Here is a 13,004-nt window from a genome sequence, read left to right on the forward strand (position 1 = left end):
CATGGAAACTATTGGTGGGAAACATTTTATGCCAAGATAAATTTTATACCAGCTTTTAGATCTAACAGAGTATACCACATAGTGTGTCAGCCTGCAAAATGACACAGTTATTAAACACTCAATAACAGTACTTGCCAGATGTGAATGAAGAAATTGTACTCTTCCATATAAATGTTGCCTGACATTTGAGGAGAGTCTCCTATATAACCATACTGTACCCTAACAAAATCATCTTCATCTGGTTTGATTGCAGATAGATGATTGCCAGAACATGTTTCATGCTTGAGTGGAAATCCAAGGTTTCAATCATCAGTAATGAATTTGCAACAGCTGCAGACAGTAGCATATTGTTTATATGTCATGTGCAGTGAGCAACAAAAGATTCAGTGAAAGTGTTACTGAAATTCATTGAATTACAAAAAGCTTCCCCTGAACGCATTAGACCCGTTGCCACGGTGCATGCAAAAATACGTATCAAACAAGCTGTATGTGAAAGAAAATGTGAGTCTGATTTGTGAAACAAGCAACAGAGTAAGCTCAATGTTAGGGTTTGGAACTGACTCTACTGTATCTTCTTGAGTTTCTCTGGTTTTAATATAACCGCATTTCATTCATAAGTTTCAATTACTGCTTCCCAATTTGTTTAGGTCCCTGAATGCCTGCATGTTTTCTAAAAATTTAATAGATCAAATACATAAGCAGTATAATCCCCTCCAAATAACATGTAGAAAGGACTTGCTGGGCAACATACAACATAAATAGAGTAACTGTGACACTGCTCTCACTACTAGGCTCCACACTATATTACGGCATTAACAAATTCTGGTGGGAGTCACATACCTTCCCAGATTCCTCCCTGGCATAAGAATGCGATATACTGAATTTGGATTCCTCTTCCCTTTTGTATTCATGCTAGGTGTAACTAAGACTCAATAAATACATAAATATGTAAAGACACACACACAGAGTGTAAATTGAAAAAACTAAGCCTTTATATACATTAAGACAAATGCATTGGTCAAATTTATCCTTTATATCTCCATCTGATAATATGTGGCTTCCCTAAGAAATCTGTTCTCGTAACATCTGGTTATTTCACCACACTAGATCATAGAGCAGTCCATCCAGCCCAATATTTTTTCTCTAATAGGAAGTTAACAGTAGATGCCTAGAATGTGTTGCATCAAAACTGGAAAAGAACACTGTATTAGGCCAAAATAGGGATAATCTTACAATGTTGTTAAGTCTTTATTGACAGCATAGGTACAGAATGAATTCCTTGCTTCAGTGCATCGTCAACATGTTTCTCAGACATTTCTAGAAGTAAATTCTCTTAAAAATATTAAAGGTGCATTTACATTCAGTTTTGGTTTGCAAATACTATCCACCTTTCAGCACAGTCAATGGAATTATTACAGGAGCTGTGAATGATCTAGGATTTGGTCAGAGGAACGCAAGCTCTGCTCACTTTCCATAACATCAGACCCTTGATACTGACAGTCTCAAGGAGAATATAAAAATGATCATTTATAAAACATTAACTGCTTTTTACGTAAATGCAGGGGCATCACAAATTTCAGAGAAAAGCTGTTAACTTATATTAACAAGTTATCAGTCTTGCCAAAACTCTCACTGATTCCTGTTACACGGTAAATCATCAACACACCTAAAACTGCCTCTCATCAAATGATGAAGCAGCTACACTATCTGAAAAAATTTTCAAGAACTCTAATCATTGAGGGAGATGTGAAGTTATGTTCAAAACAATGGCTTATTTTTAAAAGGCAATTTTGAAGGACCAGGAAAACCCAGCAGCTCAGCATAATCATGCAAAGTAATTGCTCATATAAGACAGAATAAAACACTGGAAAAAAATTTTCTCTGAAAGCATGCTTAATGCTCATGTTTTCAAGATAAGGCTTTCTGGAACTGAACCACAGACACAAAAAATAATGACCAACAAAGGACTTTTTTTTTATTTCAGTGACAGTGTTAACAACTGAAGAACATCAAAGAGCAGAGGATTTATTTGAAGAAAGCATTATAATCTTCAGCATATTTTGTTTGATCTTTTACAAAATTGTGACATTTCCCCACATGTAAATAGAAATGGTGGTAGCAATACATGCAAGATGAGCTAAACTTCCCAAGACCATTCAGCAGAGAGTAGAAGTGAATGAATTCCTCTGGGTTTGCCAGAACATCTACACAAATTCCAGCTCAAAAACTATTAGCAACTCTTTACTCTGTCGGTGAGATGAGAAAACTGATGAACAGTTCCAAAGACCTTGCTTGATCTCAGTTTTGGGATTTTTATGGTGCCAAAAATAATGCATTGGTTATAAAAAAAAAAAGCTTTTTAAAGAAATAGTCAAAAGAAAGAAACATTTAATATATAATCAACTGTTCTAAATCATACTTGTTATGTTTGCTGGTGGTGGTTTGTGATGCAGACACCGTCTGTGCCCCATAAAAAATGTCCAATATACTGTGGAAATATTGTATTTTTACACTTGGAAAGAGTGAATAAGTAGTCACTTTTTTTTAAACAAGGATAGATCTTAATTTTAAAAGCTTTAAGTTCTATTTCCAAGATAAATAATTTAGCTCTTTTGTCCTTGTATAGAATTAATTCTATTTTATAATTCAGTTTTTTACCTATCATTGATTTTTCTGCATTGAGAAGTAGAATAACAGAATTTCTTTATAAAGGAAAAATTGATCCACTCCAGAATGAGGTTACTTTGAGAATATCTGTAAAAAAAAGATCTAATTATATTTTCCTGAAGAGGTAACTGAGAAGGAATGTAGAGTTGAAATAATTTGTAACTACAATGCAAAGGACTCCAAAACATATTAAAGATCTTTAAATACTAAGAAAAGTCAACTGCCTTGTTTCTTTCTTCACTAATCAAGTATTTGAAGTAAGCATTTTTAATCTGTAATTGGTATTAAGTACATCCATTTAAAGGCCTAACAAAAATTTCCATAACATAATCACAGCACCTCTGCAGGTTATTCCCAAGTCCCATAGGTGCTGTTTTCAGTGCTGTTGCCCCTCTCTGCTCCTCCTTAGAAAATGCACCAGTGGCAAAACAAAACCACCCTCATTCAGAGACTATTTAAAATAGAGAGCTTTACAGGAACAGAACCACATCATGCCATAGTTCAGGACAGCTTTCTATGAGGTAATCTAGGTAATTATAGGCATGTAAGCCTGACATCAGCCCTGGATAGAATAAATAGCTAATATGGTACTTGATTAATAAATGAAGGATGTGTAATTAATATGAACCAACAAAGATTTACGATAACTAGACCTTATCAAACTAACCTGACATTTTTATGAGATTACAAATTTAGTGGAACTACGTAATAGGGATGTTGCGAATTACCCAGATTTGTGTGTGGCATTTGGTATGGCACTGACGTTTTGATTAAGAAACTAGAACACTATGAGATCAATGTTAGATGGATTTAACTGATACGTTTCAAAATGTAATTTCCCCACAGTGAATCATCAAATGTCTGTTTTTCAAGGTGGTCTTGCAGTGATCATGTACTAGCCCTATGCTATTCAAAACATTTGTTAACAATCTGGAAGAACACAAAGTTATTGCTCACAAACATTTCAGATGGCACAAAATCTGAGGGAGTGGAAAATAACGAAAAGTAAAAGTCACTGACAAAGCCGCATGAACAGCTCACTCAGCTGACATCAAACACATAAAATGCATTTTAAAACTGCCAAAAATAAAGTCACACCTTTAGAAGTAAGGGCCATGCATGCAGGAGGAAGAACTCTGTCATCTGATGGTAAATATGATATGATGGTAAAGCCTTCATACACTTTTATGGGTTTGTGAAACTTGATCTGCAGTGCTGTGGAATAGACTGGCTATGAAAAGATTACATAATATTGCTGTCCTCAGTGCTAAACCTAATGACAATAAACATGCAGGAGAAGGAAAAATATTCATGACAAATGTTCAAAAATTTGTTCAATATAATAAAATTGCAAAATTCAAATCACACAGGAGGAATCTCAAAAAATAACAGGAAAAGTTACTTAATGAAAAGACATAACATGCTTCCTGTTGCAAACTTTTTGCAAACACACACTGGAACAGTGAGATTTCTGTATAGTGGAATCTGACTGTTTAAAACAACATCTAATGACCATATACTAATCATTTAAAAACCAAAAAGGAGTAAAAATAGATAACTGACCAAACTGGAAAATAAATTGTTGCTCTGGACACAAGACATTGTTACAGAACTTGATTAGAAGGTTATACTGATATTTAAGGAAACCCAGTACTTAGAGATACTTCTATAAGTTCACAGAAGTCCTGTTGCTTCTTTGAGAAATGCTTTGCTGAAACCTAGCATGTTTTGGGGACTGGAGAAGAGATAAAAATGCTATTCAGTAATGATGATGGACAGTTGATGCCACCTTCATCAGGAATAAAAAATTCAAGGTACCAGTAGTGAGACATGTCGAACTGGGATAGAAGTACATTTATATTTCCATTAAAATGGTTTTCATTTTTCCTTATTCACAATGGCTTAACCCATATCTGACCTATAATCCTGTTTAAGCCTTTTATTATTGTTTCTGTTTTAAAGTCTACAGCAACTCTTTCCGTACATCAAGCAAGAATCTCAAGAACACATAAAGAACATTAATACTTCTCCCTACAGGTTTCTAAAGTTCAAAACAATTTGCCCTGTATTTTGCCTTGGAGACGCAGCAATGTCTTTCAGAAACTGATGTACATTCACTTGAGTGTGGGACTGATGTGGAGCTGCTTCCTATGAAATCACCACTTCAGTAGTTTGCAGTGGTGTTACAGCTCTGTCTCTGCCTACCTATGAAAAGGGTCATATTATTTTTGTGGCTCTTGATGACCTTTGAATGGCATCAGTCTACAAAGAGAAAGAAAATGTAATAGCATTTGTATACACAGAAGTAGAAAAAGTCCTCCTCTTGACAATCAGAAATTCACTTCATTGGATGATAAACAGAAAAAGTTCTGTATGCATTTTAATAAAAATAAACTAAAATAAAAAAAAAAGCTACAAAGTTTAGTATAAAATGTATTCAGATTGCTTGTAAGGACAAACCTGAATCCACCAAATACTGCCCACCCCCCCACCCCACGCCAAAAGGAAAAAAAAAAAAAAGGAATAAATACAAGACCCTCAACAAGATAGCAGCTAAAATTTCATTTCAGGTACAGTATCTATAATTTTTGTTCAACTACACGTGACAACTATATTTATTCAGCGGAAAGCATATGTTCCAATTATTACCATTGCACTGAAAACAAAACCCAAACCCAAGATAGCTCCACTCAAGCTTGCAATTGGTTGAGAAATAGCTTGCTTCTGTCCATTTCCCTGAGCTACTGGAACTAATTATTTGTAATGCTCTGAGAAAAGCAGCACTTTAATTTTAACTCTCTGGTATGGTACATTCTACATAACAAATTCTACATCACTGATACTATATTTCACAAACCTTCCCCCTCGCCCCCCTTATATCTTCTTGGAAAATTTACTGTGTTCTCACTATCATGATTTAGTCATTGATGTGGACAAAGTAATTACACAAAACAGTTCTAAGATTATTTGAAAGTCTTACAAATATTAAATACTGGAAAACCTTGAATCATTAGTTCAAATACACCACTGGATCACCTTTACACTAACTAGGAGAACTGGGTTCATAAAAAGAATAAGTTCACTTCTGTCTTTTTAAAGAAGGAGAATAGGAACTGGTTCGGGATACTCCTTTCTTTAAATGTGGCAGTAATCTTTGCTCTTTGGTTATGCACCCATTTGGGAATATTTCTCGTCAAAGAATACACTGGCTGACAAAAAAAAAAAAGAGAGCTAACCATTTCCTCCTTTAATGAATTCTAACCTTTCAATAATAAAAAAAAATAAATGAAAATAATAATTAAAAAAAGAGGCCAATAATAAGAAACCAATACTTCAGTTCTTCACCATTTTGTAACACTGAGACTAGAAGTACTTTCCTTTAGGAGGGAAAAAAAGGCTCTTTATCTATAGAACAAGATTTCATCTCCCTCTGTCTACAACAAGCTTTCTGATAACATTCAGGCACAACACAAGAAGGACTTCAGAGGTACAGATGAGATTTCTTCATGATATAAAGAGCAGTTCATAAATCACTTACTAATTAACCTCAATCCTCACCTATCAGTAAAGCCTTCATACACTTTTATGGGTTTGTGAAACTTCATCTGCAGTGCTGCTCTGCATTGAATGAGCAAAGTAACCTCTGGCTATCTAGCTAAGCGACAAAAAAAAATAAAAATAAATCATTTCAAGCTATTCAGAGGTTGTAGCGAGGTGGGTGTCAGTCTCTTTTCCCAAGTAACAAGTGATAGGATGAGAGGAAATGGCCTCAAGTTGCACCAGGGGAGGTTTAGATTGGATATTAGGAAAAATCTCTTCATTGAAGGGTTGTCAAGCATTGGAACAGGCTACCCAGGGAAGTCGTTGAGTCACCATCCCTGGAGGTATTTAAAAGACCTATAGAAGTGGTGCTCAGGGACATGGTTTAGTGGTGGACTTGGCAGTGCTAGGTTAGCGGTTGGACTTGATCTTAAAGGTCTCTTCCAACCTAAATGATTCTATGATTCTAAGCTGTAACTAAATTATGCTCATGTGAAAGCAGTATCTGGAATTTCAGAGAACCACATCTGTTTCTATAGCCTTTGCATTTCCCTTTTCAAAGAATACAGGGAACTACGAGAAAAAAGAACTCAGAAAGAAAAGCAAACAAATACATCTGAAAACCCTGAGTCTGGAGCACTGCTGTGCATTCAATCATTTTTCTAGAATAAGCGCCTACCCGCACAACTACATACAGGGCTTCTGGCTGAAAGTGTTTTGAGACAGCTGCCAAAAGTACAAGGTTCCACCTCATTTAGTGAATGGTCCTGGCTTGCAAAACAGCTTGAAAGACTCCAATTTGATCCTTATTTAAAAATGTGTCAATCAGCTGAAGTCAACTTTTCCATTTCCTAATTAATATACTTTGTTTGTTATAAGAGTGACTCAAGTGTTCTACAACTGCAGTAACATAAGTGTCCACACCAACTTCATCCTTTTGGAGCTGTAGAAGTTCAGAGTGCATGCATTATTTTCGATAGACTGTAATTGTGAAAAAAACATTGAGTCTGCTTTGGTTACACTGTGTATTTTGTTCACTATTTCTCAGGCACTAGACTATTCATTTTGTTTCATAAAGTAGTCTGACATTAAATCTCTGAAAGAAACACCGCTTATTACCTTTTCAAGATCCATATTCTCTGTTCAGACCCCATTTTCACCAGTCTTTGTAAGCTTTTGTATTTCTAGATAGAGCACACAACTTCTCAAGAGCCTAGGCTACGGGGTTAAAGCCTGTAACTGAAATGAATATGAAGCAAAACTGTGGGGAAGTCCCCCAGGCAGCACAGGGGACTGATATGCACTGTTCCAGGTTCTCCAATTTCTCAGTCAGCAATCAGTCATATTTAAGACACTACAATTGCAACATTAACCTTTTATATTTATTTCTCTTGTATTTCTTTTGCTCATAATTATAGACTATAACAAACCACAAACCACTTGCTTTGTTCTTCACTCCAAGCTCAAAAGTAGTTGGAATCACAAATAAAGCACGTGGAACAGATCATATGAAAATTTAAATTCAATTTAGTTTACGTCAAGCAAACCCACAAAAATCAATCAGATACATTTCATATTTGTGAGCACATTGGAACACATATCAAGTCACAGTGCATTTATCATTAAGATATTCATTATATCTTTTGGCAATCACTTATAAATTTTATTTAACTAAATTGAAATTTGATTTCTATTGCTTTCTAATATCATCAATTACTCTATTTTCATATTTGCAACCAAAAGAATTATAGACCGTAATTTCTTGCAAGAGAATAATTTTCCATCAAAATACATACAAATTAGCGTTTTGGGAAAAAAACACATTGCCTCTTGAGGGAATGTTGCAAACTGGTGTTTATGAGAAGTGGAGACTGATGAAAAACAATATTTAAGGAAAATATTTATGTCTTGGGGAAAAACAATGGAGGAATCTTTTTTGCTTTGTTTAAACAGCAGTATTTGCAGTTCGTTGATAACGGAGAACTAACAGTCTTAAAGCTTCTTCGTTATCCATCACTGTAAAGAAGCATGTACTCTGTGGAGCTCTTTGAGACAGACAAAATATAATTGCACAAACTTTGTCATGACAATGCAAAGCCAAATACTTAATCATAAAATGTGACTTAATCTCCCAAAGATTTTAACAGCCAAGAACAGTTTAGGGGTTTCAACCTGTGAATTAGTTCAGGTTATTTTTTCTCTTTTCCAAACAGCTGGACTGTTTTACCAGAGCAAGAAAGAGTGACAAATCCCTGGAGGCACATCTATAGGATCTCTATTGTTTCCAACTCTGGGCAAGACAAACCAAAAGGCTCAGCAATTTAAACATTTGGACTGGAAGATTTCCTAGGAAGTAAAGATGTGTTTTTACAGTGATTGAGGCTGAAAAAAACTTCACCCCAAAACACAAGACAGATGCCTTTCAGAGACTAGAGGACCTCAACAAGTCACTAATTCAAAGATCTGGTGCAGGGCTCCCTACTGGATAGGTAGATAAGTGAATCTGACTAATTTTTTTAATGACCTAATTTTTCATGACTAGATCAATATTGCTGGCAATTCTTGTTCAAGATCACAAAAAGGAGGATTGTTCTTGCATCCCAGTCTGGTTCAGTTCTAACAGCACTGGATGGAGTGGTTTGTAGCTGATAGAAAGGGAAAATGTTTCAGATTAGAAATAAAGGAACAGCACATTTCTCCAATAACAGCCTCATGCCTGTAGTTCTGGTGGTCTGAAGCTGCATTTGCAACATGTCTGTCTAAAATAGGATGACTCCTGATTTTTGTTCAGTGATGCCTTACTGAAAGATAACATCGAACCTTGGCCCTGCTAAGTATGCAACTGGTCAGAGGCACTGACAGCAACTAGAGTCATGGGACTTAGTTAACTAGTTATTGGTTGCTTGCCACAACATTAGCCAGCTAAGATTTCAGTTTTATGGTCAGTGCTTTTTTTTTTTCTTTTTTTTAAACCCACAAAGCCAGGAAGGTATGTTGCTCCATTTTCTGCTTTTAAAAAAAAAAAAAATAATTGATTCAATAAGGGAATGTGTTGTAACTCAGGAAGCAGGGTTGCCAAAAGTGGCATTATTTCAGTACCTTTTTCACAGACAGATTGGGTAACAAAAGTGGTGAATTGGTAGCTGCAGATCAGTCAAATATGTTCTAGGAGTCTCAAAAGGTAACAAGACTGAGAATCTTGATCACTGAGAATCTTGATGATTTTGTATATAAGGGCTCAAGCTGGATACGTGCCAAGGAGACTCCCATCCTTGTCAAAAGCAAATTTTATCTTCTTCATTTTCCTGTGTCATCTTTAAAGAAAGAAGTGAAAACAAGAAAGACTTCTCCCCAGTGATGGTAGTGGCACAGTCACAACAAACAGGTAGCAAAAGTCAAGTCAGGCAGTCAACCCTCTTACAACTAGAGTAGTTCCTGAAGCATAACAAGAGGCAGACTACAGCCAATCTGCCCAGAGGCAAAGTGGTGCTTTCTTTTACACACCTAACAGAGCTCAGTACTGCTGAGAGAATAGTACCTGAATGTCTAATACCTGCCACTTTGAAGAGAGTGGTTGAGCCGCTACTACAAGGAGCACACAGAGAAGCAGAAGCCCAAAAGCTGCAAAGCCTCAGTTTCTGTTGGCTGTGCGTGGAGACAGCCATATATCCCATGCTGTTAAAACAACCATTTTGTGTCTAAAGTTAGATAAAATATTTCCTGACACCATCTGTGGCCAAGCACGAGACACCTATGGAACCGCATGGACACACCACTTCACAACTGTCTTGCTAGGGAAGTTAAAGAGAAGACTGCACCAGAGCAGGTGACTGCCTCTGAATAAAAGCACTTATGTTGTCCCAATCTGCAAATCTTTGATGAAGATAATCCTTTCATATGTACAACGTTTTAAGTTTGTCTTTAAAAGCTATGTCCCAAAGGAACACCTCAAATTAAGCTTTTTCCTGAGAAGGAAGTAACTCTAAGACCTATCGAACAATTTCTAACACATAAAAATATAAGTACACATAAATAATGTTTTGAAAAATCTTCATTAAGAATTTGAGATGTCTATGCTGCTTCTTACTCAGGCTTTTCATTTATGTCACTTCAAGAAACACTTAGAGTAAACAACAATGATGAGCATGTGGGAGAACAGATTGTAAAGTAATCAGTGTGAAGAATCTGCTTCTGTGGACAAAGCCTGAAAACCTGATATGAAAGATCTGATATGCAAGATGACATAGAAATTTGAAGCTTTCAGAGCACTGATATATACACAATAACTATTAAATAAGCATTGACATAAACATTTAAGTATTACATTCTGCATTTAACCTATGCACCTATGAATATCTGAGTTCTACTTCAGTTAAAGATATGACATAAAATTATTTCCTCCTTCATTCCAAGCAGCAACTGACCAAGCTCCTCCCTTTTGCTAAACACGGGAGATATATTATCTGATGCTGAACAGCTCTTTTGAAGTGTATCATACATGTCAATTTACATTCATTTATGCAATTCTCATACGGTTAGAATTGCTACAAACAGTTATTCTTATAAGTGCCACAGTACTTGGAGAAACATGACAAAATCTTACCGCTATGTTTCCATTGCACGTTGGGGAGTGGCAAACACCTCTTATTCTGTTGGGAATCAGCACATCATCCCAGCAAGATGGTCCCTTCAAAATAAAACCAAAGCATAAAAAGGCTTTAATCTACTTAATAAGTAAACATATATAAGTTAATTTTGTTGCTGCTTTTCCTACCCCCATTTCTTTTAGACTTTAGACAGACAGTTTTATCATGTTTACACTGAAAAAGTCCAATCAGATTATATGACGATATTAATCAGTAAAGCTCAGTCACTGACAGGACATACAGCCCCTCCACTCTGCGTGTTGTGAACAGGAGTCAAACAGTAGGTAAAGTTTTCTCAACTTAAGACAGGCACTGACTTAATTATGATTAAAAAGCTATAAAGACTCATCTTCTGGTTCAACACTGTTTACACCTCGGCCTGCAGCTGACTAGGGGGGAAAAAAAGGGAAAAAACACAACAGCTGGAAGTAGAATGCACAGTTAGAAAGTCTGGAATGTAAAACAAAGACTAGATTAAGTAGCTTTTCTGTATTTTGTTGTTTAACTATTAAATGGCTCCAGCTTTACTGAAATATGTTTCTGTTTTCATGGGCTGCTAATGTGAATTTTAATGTTTACTGTAAACAAATTAGACTTCTTGTCACCAGATAAAGGCTTTACCTAACTATAACACAACATAATGAAAATGTGAAGTGAGAATTGGGAGTAGACTCCTGGACAGTTACATTAGCTTCAAGATTTGTCAGTCATTGTTAATAAAAAAAAACAACGTAAAAACCCAGAAAGAAAATTGATAGAAAATCCTTAGCAACTTTGCTATGACATTTTGAATAGAAACAGTTCATTTATGAGCATACTACAAAACTCAGAGTAAATTTAAAGATTACAAATCAGCATTATTATTTCACAACTGCAAAATAGTGTGGTTAACAGGATGATCTATCAAAGAAGAGTATTTATATATATGGCATATACAGGAACATATATAAAAATATTTCCCAGCACATAAAAAAATTAAATAACATTAGTGCAAGTCTTCTCTTTTAATATTAATCTCATACCAATTAAAATTTAATTTGTAGACAAAAAAATTAATCTGAGAAATAGATATGAAGCTTACAGATATCCATATACATTGTAGAAATAAACAACTAAGAAGGTATCAATAATTAAAATATTTGCTACTTGGACTACTCAGCATTTGCTAAAGTGTCACTACTCAGGAATAACAGGAAAACTTTACCCAGAAGAGAAATTATGGCAGTCAAGAGGTTTAACTGCATTAGTGAAATTAGTGCCTACTTAAATCATAGTTGGATTACAAAGTAATCCAGTACCACATCTAGATGCATCTCCTTTTTACTTCTGTATGACACATTTCTTCAGCATAGTGCAGACACAGCCGAGATAGCTTTGAACTCACTTAGTAGTAGGAACTTAGCTATAAAAGATTGATCCAGCCTATCTGAAAAGTTGAGTAAAACAGCTTGGTCTGCACTGAGCTCTGCTCTCTACTGTCATAGCTGAAGTGCTGGCATTTGAGATAGGTAAAATAGAACTTGAACATGTGCAAGTTGTATTGCAGGCAGACACAGGGGTGACTACTGGTAGATTTGACTCTTTGGGAGAAAAACAGCTGTAGTAGTGTGTAGCTAGTATAAATTAATAATACTGTACTTGAAATTGTGGAGAAAAAAAAAAAGAAACTTGAATTCAGTATTTCAAACACTTTAAAAATCAAGTTTGCCATCAATTATTCCAGTGAATTTTGACCTCTTATGAAGCTCTAGCATTCTTGAGATTTTGAAGGAAGAACAGCAGAACCTCCTTCAGGTGTTGTGTAAAGAACCACCTCCTTCTAATTGTTTTCACCTCAGTAGTTGAAAGTTCCATTCAACGCTCCCCCATTTTTTCATTTTTCCCCATGCCACCAAAGGTTATGCAGATCTCTAGCATACCTCTCACAATAGTTTACTTTCCAGGAAGAAAAGTAATCTACCTTGCCATTCCTCATATAGATGCTGTTCCTTACCTTTGACCAAGTATTTACTCTCTTGGTAGCTCTTCCAATTCTACTCTATCTTTTTAGAATATGAGAAACATCACACAGTATACAAGACTTACTCATGTGCTGGACTAGTGAATGGGAAGATGGCATCTCTGAATTTGTTCTTTATTTCTTTCCTAAAT

The 13,004-nt window shown here is 35.6% G+C and overlaps 1 protein-coding gene across 2 annotated transcripts in view; it reads right to left on the reverse strand.

The window, feature by feature from the left end:
• PRKN (parkin RBR E3 ubiquitin protein ligase) overlaps positions 1-13,004 on the reverse strand; it is a 788,033-nt gene that overhangs the window by 398,670 nt on the left and 376,359 nt on the right. For both annotated transcript variants that reach the window (XM_075036090.1, XM_075036089.1), the window contains one exon: positions 10,811-10,894. In XM_075036090.1, the coding sequence (XP_074892191.1) occupies positions 10,811-10,894 (84 nt within the window). The remainder of the gene's footprint in view (positions 1-10,810; positions 10,895-13,004) is intronic.

This window comes from Buteo buteo, chromosome 9 (genome assembly GCF_964188355.1).
Source record: "Buteo buteo chromosome 9, bButBut1.hap1.1, whole genome shotgun sequence".
Classification (NCBI taxonomy): Eukaryota; Metazoa; Chordata; class Aves; order Accipitriformes; family Accipitridae; genus Buteo; species Buteo buteo.